The sequence below is a fragment of the Erpetoichthys calabaricus genome, chromosome 1 (assembly GCF_900747795.2).
Source record: "Erpetoichthys calabaricus chromosome 1, fErpCal1.3, whole genome shotgun sequence".
Taxonomy (NCBI): domain Eukaryota; kingdom Metazoa; phylum Chordata; class Cladistia; order Polypteriformes; family Polypteridae; genus Erpetoichthys; species Erpetoichthys calabaricus.
Window position 1 is genome coordinate 213,349,443 of NC_041394.2, and position 13,402 is coordinate 213,362,844.

At 36.4% G+C, this 13,402-nt stretch overlaps 1 protein-coding gene across 2 annotated transcripts in view; it reads left to right on the plus strand.

The window, feature by feature from the left end:
• The window catches only part of strip2 (striatin interacting protein 2), a 173,651-nt gene that overhangs the window by 112,868 nt on the left and 47,381 nt on the right, over positions 1–13,402 (plus strand). The window contains exons 9-13 of one of the 2 annotated variants that reach the window (XM_051923656.1): positions 3,464–3,655; positions 3,878–3,928; positions 8,830–9,062; positions 10,218–10,283; positions 13,316–13,379. In XM_051923656.1, coding sequence (XP_051779616.1) covers positions 3,464–3,655; positions 3,878–3,928; positions 8,830–9,062; positions 10,218–10,283; positions 13,316–13,379 — 606 coding nt within the window. The remainder of the gene's footprint in view (positions 1–3,463; positions 3,656–3,877; positions 3,929–8,829; positions 9,063–10,217; positions 10,284–13,315; positions 13,380–13,402) is intronic. The other variant, XM_028811371.2, reaches the window with a different exon arrangement.

The following is a 13,402-nucleotide window of genomic DNA, read 5'->3' on the forward strand; positions in this document are numbered from 1 at the left end:
CCATCCCTTGGTCTGTAAGAACTTCTTTAGGAATCCCCAATTCGTGCAAAGACCCCAACCAGTTCCTGTGTGATGGCTTTAGAATTGGCTGAGTGCAATGGAACAGCTTCTGGATATCAGGTTGCATAATCCACGTGGACTAATATATACTTACTGTATGTCCTCGGGCCGAGGGTTCCAGGGGTCCCACTATATTGACCCCTATTCTTTCGAACGGGACATCAATTAAGGGAAAGGGAACAAGAGGAGCATGGTCCTTCTAGGAATTTGCCGCAGCTGACACTCAGGGCAAGAGATACAGAAGCGACAAACCTCCTTGTTAATTCCCAGCCAATAAAATCGGAGCTTGATACTCTGTAATGTCTTCTCGGTGCCCAGGTGGCCTCCTAGGAGGTGGGCGTGCCCTAACTCACAACAAGCCGCAACAGCTTCCGCAACACCCCTCCCCCCTCGAGTACATTAACCCGATATATTAACTCATTTTCAATAACAAAGCGAGGCCCCTGTGGCAAGGGCTGATGGGTGTGTGGGCCATTGACTAGGGCAACTGCATTCTTAGCAAACTTAAGAGAATCATCATTCCATTGTTCCCTTTTAAATGAGGCCGGTGTTTGTTTAAATTGGAAGCTCAGATCTGAGAGAGAGTCTGGTCTGACCTCAAGGGGCGGAGAGTCATCCCGCTCTGCCGAGACGCAGGCAGATGACGTAACAGTCTGCGACGGCCCCGGAAGCTCCCCATCCTCCTCTTGGCCCCCCCCCCCCCATCTGTCTCTGCTGGCTGAGTACATGGTGTGGAGACAACCTGCGATGGAGAATTCCTGTCTGTTACTAGGCCCAATTTCATTTTAGGAAAGGTCAGTACTTCACCACTTTTACTATCAGACCAGTCCCGCCCGAGAATCACAGCGAAAGGTGGATTTGGGAGAAACACTGCGGTGATTTTTTTTAACTGATCTTCCCTGGCTGATGAAACATCGGGCGAAGAACCGGATATCTCCCTGTACACAGGTTATACTGGTATTTGTTTTTATCCACTGTCGCGGTAGTACATACTGGCGATCAACAATTGAAATGTTGCTGCTGGAATCAAAAAGAGCTTCTACTTTAAATCTGTTAATGATGACCTCTCCCATATGAGTCATTGACAAGGGGTTTGAAAGTGCACACAATCCACCCCCCTTTCTCCACTTACATTCCGCCTTGCTCCCAAGGGAGGGCCGCACCCCCAGAATCGGGGAATCCGGTACAAACTCCGGTTTATGCCGAGGGGGCAGATGAGGAGGGACGTAATTTCCACAGCGTCCACTAAAGGACCGTTCTGCTCTACCCCAAATTGCGAGGCTGTCCTAGATGTTTCTATGAGCTCGATGAGATCGTTCACATTGGCAAAGTCTCCCCAGACCGGCTGGGTGAAATGGTCGGGAAGATTACTGATTAATAAAAAACAGGCCACTTTTTTCACAATTTGGCAGGTGGTACATTCAAAGGGCTTTAACCAACCTGCCACTTTTTCCCACAGAGCATCAACCTACTCTTGAGTAGACTGCTCAGGATCTAGCCTCCATGCCTGCAATGACTTCACCTGCTGGTCTGGGGAATCCCCATCTTGCTCTGGGGCCTTGGCCCCTGTGGGGAGGACAGCTCTCTCCTCTGAGACCGCATAATAAGTCCCCGTCCCCCCTAGAGACCAGCCCACGTCTATGTGTCCCCTCGACACTCTCTCTATTTATTTTATGTGGCACGGTATTAGACAAGGGGAGCAGAGTCGGCACCGGTTCTTTCCGAAATCCGAGGCAAAACCCCCACCCAGAAGCTCGGCCCTGGTATTCTCCAACCTGGTCATGATTCAGGTCTGGTCATGTTTTCTTCTGGGTGTATTCAATCCTGCCAACTACACCACTGTAGCAAAAATGACCATCAGACATTGTGAAGGTTTGGGGCAGCCACCCGTATAATTTTTTCCCGCTGCAAAACTGATTCAAAATCATAGACATGTTCTCACAATTGAGTCCAAAACAGAACTGTCTTAGTATCAGCAAGATGGTGGCTTTAAAGGCCATTAGGGGAAATGATGTCATCGGGACCGGAAACTGGAAGTGACGTCGTTGGCTACCTCAGAGCCGGGCGGGATTTCCCTAGAATGTGTGTGTATGTGAGAGAGAGCGAGTGAATGCAACCTGCAATAGGCAAAAGTCTATGTACCACAGGTTCCTGGCTCACGTCTGCTGCTAAGACAAGGTTTTAACTATGTCCCTATAACAAATAAGTTCAGATAACAGATAAGTGGGCTGTTAATCCGACTGCAGTGGAAAACGTAATCAAATTCTCATTTACAAAAATTGCCCATGGTGCACCAAAAATGTGCATGGAACAAATGTGCACAGCTCATGGAATTTTATTTATCATATGTTTTATTGTTTTATTAGACTGAAAGAATAATGAGACACTCTTGAATTCAGTTGCAGCAGAACAAATAAAATATTCTCAGATATCTAGGAAATGGACTCAAAAAATCGCAGAAAAGAACATAATCTGATTGAAACGATTTTCTGTTTAGAGTTTCACACTATTGGCAAAAAGAAAAGTAATCACACTCAGTTTCGTGAAAAAAAAGTACTAATACATTCACTAAATGGTATACTCACTTACTGTGTCTGTGAATATATCGGTAGTTGCTTTGAATAGATTAAACAACATTATTTTCATTTGTTTAATCTACCGGTGATATTACACTCTATGCTAGTATCAACCAAAATTCACTGTTTTACTTTCTCTACAGGTCTTGTTTTGGTGCCTTTACTATTTCATGTAAAGAAGGATTGCTGATGCTGGCCCTATATATGATTTACTGGTTCTCCAAAATAAAGGCCTGGCGTCATGGTAGTATTACAGCATAATTCAACATGTGAAGTGTGCCATTTAATTCTGATGGCTTCCTACTCACAACTGCCTCATGTCCATAGTGTTAGAGGGAGCTGTGTTTTTGAAAGTGTAGCATACATGTACAAATTATCCAGCAAATGAACTTAACCAAATACACTCACACACTGACTCAGTGGTGTGGATAAAGTGGTAACCTTGTGATTTATACTGTAGTTCAACACCTTTGGTTGCTAGACCACACTGCCTGCCATCGTTAATGACACTCAGTACATCAGTCTTAACCTACTGTACTTCTGTTCTGCTGTAAGGTACATCACTGTATCTAGTATGTTCACATTAATGGTTTTTGAATAGAAATAAAGATTGATTCATAAGGTAGTTAGTGATTTATATTTATTGCTCTAATTTGTGTTCCTTTTAGGTTATGGAGGTAGGTAGGGCAACTTATTTCTTAGACTTGTATGGCTAGATTAGTTAAATTTCTATCTAAGTACAGTCTATCATTCATACAATATGTTTAGCTATAAATGAGAAGTGACATTTTCTTCCTGATTTTAAAAAAGTACTATTTGTTTTTTAGTTTACTTTGGGTGGCTTTGAAGATCTTCAGAAGTTAAAGATGAAACAGAGGGAGATCTTGGGTCTTCCACCTCTCCCTGAAGATAGCATCAAAGTGGTGAGAAGTATGAGAGCTGCTTCACCACCTGCTTCAGCTATGGAGCTTATTGAGCAACAGCAGCAGCAGCAGAAGAGAGGGCGTCGTAGTCGCAGGGTAAGGGGATACATGTTTTCATTATTAGTACATGTATAAAATAAGCATGTACACATACAGGTTTCAATTTCTGTCTATATGTATACATATATACTTTTTTGTTTTAAGAAAACAAATATAAATTTGCAACTGCATAAACCACCTTATGTGTAATGTTCATTAAGATTTTAAAGTACAACATTTGCTTTTCCTCCTTCACCCTTCCTCCTTTTATTTTGACAGATGGCCTTTACTGATAGTCTGGAGGGAGAGAATCCATTTTCAAGCAAACAGGTGTCCACACAAATGGCTCCCATGCATTTTGTTTCTGGCTGGTTGTGCACTTCTGAGCTTTTTTCATTAGGGTTGGCAATTTGAGCATTTATTAGTCGATCCCTACTTAACATTTTGAATACAATACACTCCTGAACATCAAAATTTTAACTGAAAAAATTAGTGAAGGGCATTATTTCTTTAAAATCCTATTATAATTTAAAGAAATTAAGATTGGTTACAATGGAAATATTTAAGATGTGTTTCCAAATAAAACATTTATCATCAAAAGTTCCATATAGTAAAATAATATATAAGTAAATATAATATATAAAGGCTGGACTTTTGTTTCTTAACTAATTTTTTGTTGCATTTCAGTCCTCCACATCAAAAAATTCTATTTAATAATACTGTATGTGTTTAATAGTCATTTAGTTGCATCTGTTAATTATTATTTCCCTATAATATATGATTAATCGTGATAAAGATGTTTATTCACATGTACACATATTAAGCTAAATTACTTTATAGCTAAAAATAGCAATATATGTGGATAAACTTGAACTGGCAGATGAGAAAAAACTTCCCCACATTTTGTAAATAGTATTAATGGTAATGTTTAATATTCATTTATGCAACAGAGATCTGCCCTCTGTTGCAAAAGCCTTTTATTAATTTTTTTTTTATGGACGTCATTTAAGAACTTCATAGTGGCAGTAAAGCATATTATTTTCCCATATATTACCTTCCAGGAAGTTTGAAAACAAGCAAGTTTCTGACTTAGTTAGAACTTAAGTACTGTATAGTAGGTCACACCAGAAAAAAGAAACTCAATCACAATATTTAGGGTTATAATAACTCTGCTTACAGTGCATCCGGAAAGTATTCACAGCGCATCACTTTTTCCACATTTTGTTATGTTACAGCCTTATTCCAAAATGGATTAAATTCATTTTTCCTCAGAATTCTACACACAACACCCCATAATGACAACGTGAAAAAACTTCACTTGAGGTTTTTGCAAATTTATTAAAAATAAAAAAACTGAGAAATCACTTGTACATAAGTATTCACAGCCTTTGCTCAATACTTTGTCGATGCACATTTGGCAGCAATTACAGCCTTTTTGAATATGATGCCACAAGCTTGGCACACCTATCCTTGGCCAGTTTCGCCCATTCCTCTTTGCAGCACCTCTCAAGCTCCATCAGGTTGGATGGAAGCGTCGGTGCACAGCCATTTTAAGATCTCTCCAGAGATGTTCAATCGGATTCAAGTCTGGGCTCTGGCTGGGCCACTCAAGGACATTCACAGAGTTGTCCTGAAGCCACTCCTTTGATATCTTGGCTGTGTGCTTAGGGTCGTTGTCTTGCTGAAAGATGAACCGTCACCCCAGTCTGAGGTCAAGAGCGCTCTGGAGCAGGTTTTCATCCAGGATGTCTCTGTACATTGCTGCAGTCATCCTTCCTTTTATCCTGGCTAGTCACCCAGTCCCTGCCGCTGAGAAACATCCCCACAGCATGATGCTGCCACCAGCATGCTTCACTGTAGGGATGGTATTGGCCTGGTGATGAGCGGTGCCTGGTTTCCTCCAAACGTGACGCCTGGCATTCACACCAAAGAGTTCAATCTTTGTCTCATCAGACCAGAGAATTTTCTTTCTCATGGTCTGAGAGTCCTTCAGGTGCCTTTTGGCAAACTCCAGATGGGCTGCCATGTGCCTTTTACTAAGGAGTGGCTTCTGTCTGGCCACTCTACCATACAGGCCTGATTGGTGGATTGCTGCAGAGACGGTTGTCCTTCTGGAAGGTTCTCCTCTCTCCACAGAGGACCTCTGGAGCTCTGACAGAGTGACCATCGGGTTTTTGGTCACCTCCCTCACTAAGGCCCTTCTTCCCCGATCGCTCAGTTTAGATGGCTGGCCAGCTCTAGGAAGAGTCCTGGTGGTTTCGAACTTCTTCCACTTACAGATGATGGAGGCCACTGTGCTCATTGGGACCTTCAAAGCAGCAGAAATTTTTCTGTAACCTTCCCCAGATATGTGCCTCGAGACAATCCAGTCTCTGAGGTCTACAGACAATTCCTTTGACTTCATGCTTGGTTTGTGCTCTGACATGAACTGTCAACTGTGGGACCTTATATAGACAGGTGTGTGCCTTTCCAAATCATGTCCAATCAACTGAATTTACCACAGGTGGACTCCAATTAAGCTGCAGAAACATCTCAAGGATGATCAGGGGAAACAGGATGCACCTGAGCTCAATTTTGAGCTTCATGGCAAAGGCTGTGAATACTTATGTACATGTGCTTTCTCCATTTTTTTTATTTTTAGTAAATTTGCAAAAATCTCAAGTAAGCTTTTTTCACGTTGTCATTATGGGGTGTTGTGTGTAGAATTCTGAGGAAAAAAATGAATTTAATCCATTTTGGAATAAGGCTGTAACATAACAAAATGTGGAAAAAGTGATGCGCTGTGAATACTTTCCGGATGCATTGTAAATATTGAATATAAATCTCTGTCATTACTGAACTGAGAGATTGTTTTCAATGGACCTGATATTTTTTGTCTGTGAATCTGTCACTTACTGCATATGTCGGATTGATGGATTTTGTTTTTATCATACAGTTGGTTACATTTCTGTGAAAGCAATACTCTGGATAACAAGACTATTAAATAGAGTACTGTACAGTGTACTAAAAAGTACTGTACAGTGTACTAACAGGTATGCCTTGAGCTACCCAAAAGAAACGAATCATGCTAATCATCCAATGCCTAATTTTAAAACTTAAAAAGGGCTCTGAAAATATTTAAGAAATTTGGCCTTTCAGTATTATTTTGCATTTTAATACTAGCCACAAAACTAAACCAATAAATTATTTTCACAGAAACCAATTGTTAGTATGTTACGTTTTAAATACATTACAGTACTTAATATATTACTCACCATTGATTAAATTTTAAAGATCTTCTTTAGTTTTCTGATTTTTCTGGCAGAACAGCTTTGGTTGAAATTGCTAAGAAATATCCAAGCACTCAAGGAAATACTGTAAAGCATGAAAAAGTATTTGTAAAGACAAAATGTTGCCTTACCATTCCATGTTAGCATATAAACTGATATAATGGACTAGCCAAGTTACTTTCAATTGACTCTTTTTCGTTACACAGTACAAACCATTGTAATTTTGACCTTACCACAGAAACACACACACACACACAGTAACTGTTCTGAGCCTACCCTGTCTCAGAGATATTAATAAAGCTTCATCATTGCTCAAATTTCAGTATCAGCATAAAGCCTAAAACTGGTAAATGAAAACGGCCATATATTGTATAGGATTATGAAGGGCTCACTGTACATGTTACCTAAATTCAATTGAAATTGATACCAAATCAAAGTATGCATACAAAGCCACACAGACATGCTTTATTTTTCCTGACTTATGTTTATTTATACCATGTAATTATAAGTTTGAATTATTCATAGTCAAAGTAATTAGTAATAATTATTTCAATTCTAAAACGTTTGATAATACCAAAATTTGGATATATGAGAAAACTGGATACAAAATGTACCAGTTTTCTCATTTTAAACTCCCCATAAGAAAGAGTCTTTTTGTATTACAGTGCTATGACATAAAATGGTCAAAATATAACACATGTATCCAAATGACTCATTCATAGCTTTACTTCTTTTATTTGGCAGCATGACAATATTTGGTTTTGTGGGTGATGATGGAATGAATCAATGCATGACTATAGTGTACCGTAGAATTATTTAAGTATTTGGAGGAAAGGGAGTGTGCTGGTGTCTAATTGATATTCAAAGTGATATACAAATATGATGCAGATTTATAATTTGGTAGTTATAATGATTCATTTTAAATATGACCGACGTTATTACCAATGGTGTCTCAGATTATTTAATTGTACACTCTTTTTTGAAAGCATTGGTACAGCTTGGAGATACAACTTGTACCTTTAAATTAGAAACAGGGATTTAAAAACTGTTTAAATAAAATTTCATTCTAAAATATTGTCGCACATGGAGGAAGATGCATTACAGTGTAAGTAATGTGTTAGGAAAAAACAATATAAATCAAGAGGTTTGGACTTTTTTAATTTAACAAAAACACATTTAAGGCAATATAAAATATTTTTATACTTCAAATCACAAATAAAATATCAATGGTACAATATTTCCTGAATTTTTAAAAGAATTTTATCTATATTTAGGTGGTAAAAAGGTCACACATTTCATAACATGATATTAAATTTCAATATTTTAATCTAGAATATTAAGGGCCAAAAAATGGGTTTTACATTTAGGTAATGTTTGCATTAATTATTTAGATTTTTAGTTTTTAAAATGATAATTGTCGCTTGGAAACAATATTGCTTCCTCAGCTATGTCAGATTATAAATTTGAGACATATTGTTCAGATTCAGGAATGTATAAAAATTAAGGATTTTATTCCATTAAACATAAATAACCATCTAACTTTTGATCTTTATTTTGAACTTTAGGGTAAGAAAGTAGCATGTCACCCTGGACTTATTTGCTTTTGTCACTTGGTTTTATTTCACTTTTTGAAACTGGTAAACAGTATATTTTTAAATGCTTGAATGCTGCTTTCCATATGGATAATGACATAATTGCTATTAAACTATGCACTATTTTTAATAAGAACATTTAAGCAGTTTAAAATGTTGTGCCTATTTATTGTCTCATAAAATTAATTAAGGCTTTTTTACCAAACAACTATTAAAAAATTAGCTTTTGGTATTGCGGAACTTAGATTTTCTTAAAGCAGCATTGCAGCTTTTGCCATAAATATTGCATGCTGTGATTTTATTACTAAATAAGTAAAATCTTGAGTTTTTACATAGCGGTACATTTTTTAATTTTGTGCTAACATTGTAGCCTTTGGTGAAGCAAGACAGTTTGGACACATACAATGAGCGTGACCCTTTCAAAAATGATGATATTCGTGATGATGAGGAGGACAGTGAGGATACAGACAGTGGAATAGAAGGAGAGGTGGATCCTCTCGACAGAGATGTCATCATTCAGCCTCCACCACCACCTCCACCACTTAAACCTCTGGCAGAAAGAATATCTTTTCCGAAGGGACTTCCCTGGGCACCAAAAGTAAGGTATGATTTATCAGAAATTCACTAAGTATACCTCTTTTAATTTTTATTTTACTTTAATTTAGGAAGTACAATATAATGACAGAACACAACCCAATCAAATAAATAACATAGCGAGTACAATAGTATGCTCTGAAGACAATCCATGAAACTCAGCTCTGGTTATATCTTTGACAGTCTTTTAAAAGGCTGTAAGAATAAATTGATCATATGTGGTCTGAAGTTTAGCTGTTTGGCTCCATGTGCATAAAATTGAAAGTAAGTCAGCTAAATCAATTCTATAACATTAGAAAGTCTCAGGAAATCTAACATTACAAAGTCTAAACATTACAATAGTACCTTTAGGTGAAAACTGGTACTTGTTTAATAGAAGTAACCTTTCATCTTTGGATATATAAATGAATAGAAAATTGTCTGCCTTGTATAAAAAGTGTAAATATCTGTCAGGGTTAATAGAGGTGTTAATTAAAATGCTGGGATCAACTTAAAATGTATTTTAGGTGCATGTGGTTTGTGGTCAAGCCCTCACTTACCCACATACTTTTGTGTATTTAAATGCATGTAGTTTATTAAACAGGTTAAACACAAATATCTTTGTGAGTAGTGTAGGTGGAGCTGTACAGAATGAAGAGGTGTTGCCTCATAATATCTGATCCCAGTTTGAATTTTTGCTGGAATTCTACATTTGAGGAAACTTCATGCACTTCCCATGCTAATGTATTCTTCCATTTTCTCTGGGTTCTCTCCAAACTCCAAAACATGCTGTTAGATGTTAGGTTGACTAAGAATCCTCAAATTGTACAAAAGCCTGTTTATGTGAGTGTGTGAATGTACATTGTGTTATGCTGTTGTCCTGTTCCACTATAGCATTTGTTGCTGCTGGGCTAGGTTCTAACTCTTTGTGCTTGACCCTGTACTGTAACAATGCAGTACAAAAATTATATTAAGACAAATATTAGTGCATGTTTGTGGATGAAATGTGTCCAACCATATTTTTTGGGATTCAAATTCAAAATAACAGGTATATCTTGTTATTATCCATTAGTTTAATTCTGTTAATGTTCAGTTAGACCCTGTAGTGACTACTTAAATAAAAAGATGATTATTTCTACTCCTCTGTCTTTTAAGCATGCCCTCTATGGTCTCTTTTTTAAACAGAGAAAAAGACATAGAGCAATTTCTGGAAACAAGCAGAAATAAATTTATTGGCTTCACTCTTGGAAAGTGAGTATGTATTTCTCCATATTATGAATAGATAAAGAGGGACAATTCTAAAGTTCTGGTGATCTAAGAGAATATAATCAGATTTTGCATGTACAAAATTCTCAAAATACAATTTTTTCACAAAAGAGAAATAAAATGGTGTTGTACAAGAAATGTGCTCTTTGTTAACCTTCTGTATAATGGGTTTACTGGTAAAATATTCTTATTATTCTGATTACTTCTGAAATGTGAGAAAAGCACTAGCAGGTTTTAATGCTGAAATGTAATTTAAGGAATAGACACACAACTCTAATTTCTTCCTGTGACCATGTTTCCGCAACCTTTAAAAACAAATATACCACAACTTTTTAGAATTATATATGAATAAACAGTTCTTAAATGAGAGGACTTACCTGCCAAATATCAAAATGACATTTTGCCCCGACACTTTGTAAAGACACACATCTCATCAAAGTTAACATATGGCCACAGCTACAGATATTACTATGACGCAAGTTAGCCTGCACCTTTAACCATGTTTTTTTTTTTTTTTTTAAACCAAGAATAACCAGAAGAAGCATGCATTATGGTTTATCAAATAAACTGTGGGGTATAATTCATAGAATGCAGGTATACATGATTCAGTTAAAGTGTATTCTTGAATGAAGATTGGATATTGTTTAAAATATAAAGAATTCTGTCTAATTTGAATGTGAATTTATTTAAAAAGGAAGTTAATGTATGTGATTACTTTACTGAAAATTTCAATAAGAGCTCATAGAACAAGCATACCTGATAATGGAGGCTAGATGTTTCACACCTTGTCTTGTAATAACCTCTTAGTCCTAATAAACCCTACAACATATGAGTATGATAGCTAGAACTGTATATAAATGATATGTTAGGATTTTCATAAGGGGAAATTTCAGTCACATGTATCCTTTACAGTAGATAAAAACACCTAGTAGTGAAAAATATCAGTTGAACAATCTCAGTACAATTCAGTGTTAGGAATGCTTGAGTTGCTTTTCCATCATCACTGATCTAAGCCATAAGTGTGCCAAGAGCAGTTATCTGGTTTCCACTTCCTTCTCAATACTGTCTAACTGTGCACAAATTCAGATATGCCTTTGTTCTACAACATGCCTGTAGCTAACAAAGCAACCAGGCCAATGGGAGAGATTATGGGCGTATAGCTAGGGTAGGATTTTATGTAAGTGCTGCTTGCTGAAAGCAGAGCAGGTTTCAGTTTTCATTTAAATATCCACTATAGACAAAGAAAAAATGAGTGATTGTTTTGAAAGTTTTGTCTATATTCATTGATGCCTATACATTTTACATTCTCCTAGTTTTAATTTTTGTATTGCCAAACCTTATACATGCTCCCCAGAGGTCATTGCATTGTCTATTAGAAACAGATTGAGCCATCATCAAACACTGCCAAAAAACCAGTGCACCACTTCTATTGCTGTGATTGCCAGTTGATGTTGACTGTGTTGCCAACAGCTGAATTTTCCCTTTAAGAGTAGGGTGCTAATTTACAATACAGTGTTAGTACACACCATCTCTAGAATTTGTGCTTACACATGGCATGAAACCATTGATCTGATAAATAAATAATGTAGTTCTCCAAATGGGTGTTACTATTTACCTCCTTTCTGTTCACAATCATTGTTAAATACATGTGTGAACACTGATGTCTGTCAGGTTTCTAACCTCACATACTGTAACATTGTATGAATGTTGTTCAGAGTTCTAATATGTGCAGGAGGTTCCAAGCATGCTAAATAGAGAAGCTTTACATTCAGATCCAAAAAAAGATAAGGTCCTGTTCATTTAAGTATTTTTCTTTGTATTTTTCAACCTTATAGCAGGTTGTCTCATCTCAGAACAATTCCTCTTGTCAAAAATTCATTAGACATATAAAGTAATAAACTATTTCTACAGTAGTGCTGGCGAATTGTGTTTTTTTCGTAATATTTACAAGTTATACCTCTGGATTCTTTCTTTTATGTCACAGTTTTTAGATGGTATTATAGTTCATCTTCTGTTACAAGAGTCTTTACTTTTACTGTTAAAAAATATCTGAAAGGATTGTTAAACAATGAAGAATTTGTGAAATTATTTTAACATTTATAAAAAAAAAAGTACTGTACCTCTAGCACAGTTTTAAAAATAAAACAAGCATCATTATTATATATTTATTTAGATATGAACTGCATGCTTTAGTGCATTTTTAAAGTTGGGTTACCATAGTAATGAACTATGGAATAGTGTAAAATTTCCCAACTGAATTCCTCAATATTTAATTTCTGTGGATACATTGTCCATATGAGCTTATTGGGTTGGGGGGCACTGATGCAAATTTACAAAAGCCAGTTCTGATATAAAAATAGTTTGGTAGTAAATATCACAAACCTTGACATCCATGTAAAGAACAAAGACATGGAGAAAAAAAATATTTGCATTGTTTATCTTTGATTTTATTCAAATCAGAGAAATTGTTTATTAATTTGTTAAAAAAAATAACATTTTGACAAATGTTTTGTTACCTGTTAATGTTTAAGTGTGGTAAATTGTGGGAAATTTTGAATGAGCTTAAATTCAGGAGATAAGGCTTAGTATGATATGATGTGAATGCAACCAAATTGTAAGGCAAAATGAAGCTAATTTTCCATGAATTTGATACTTATTTGATAACTCACTCAAATATAGATGTAAATGCACCTATCGAGGGATTCCAAGTAGTTCAAAATATCTCAAATGTAGTTCTCAGAAAAGCATTCCAGCAATAGTATGACTCATTGTATAAGAAAAAAAAAAAAACTCTACAGTGTTCATTTTGGAAGATTTTAGTGAAATTCGCAATAAATAGTTCACACAAACTAAGGAAAAAAGTTGATAATACACGCCAGAAAAAGAGAAAAAGGGGAGTTGCTATGAAGTTATAATGCTACACAAAGCCTTCCTTTTATGCTTTTAGGATTTGGTGCAAACTGCATTGATTAAACAATTTTAATATACATTGATTTAAGTTTGCTTGTTATTTGCAGTGATACAGAGACTCTGGTAGGATTGCCAAGGCCCATTCATGAAAGTGTGAAAACTTTAAAGCAGGTAAAATTCTAATTTTTTTAGAA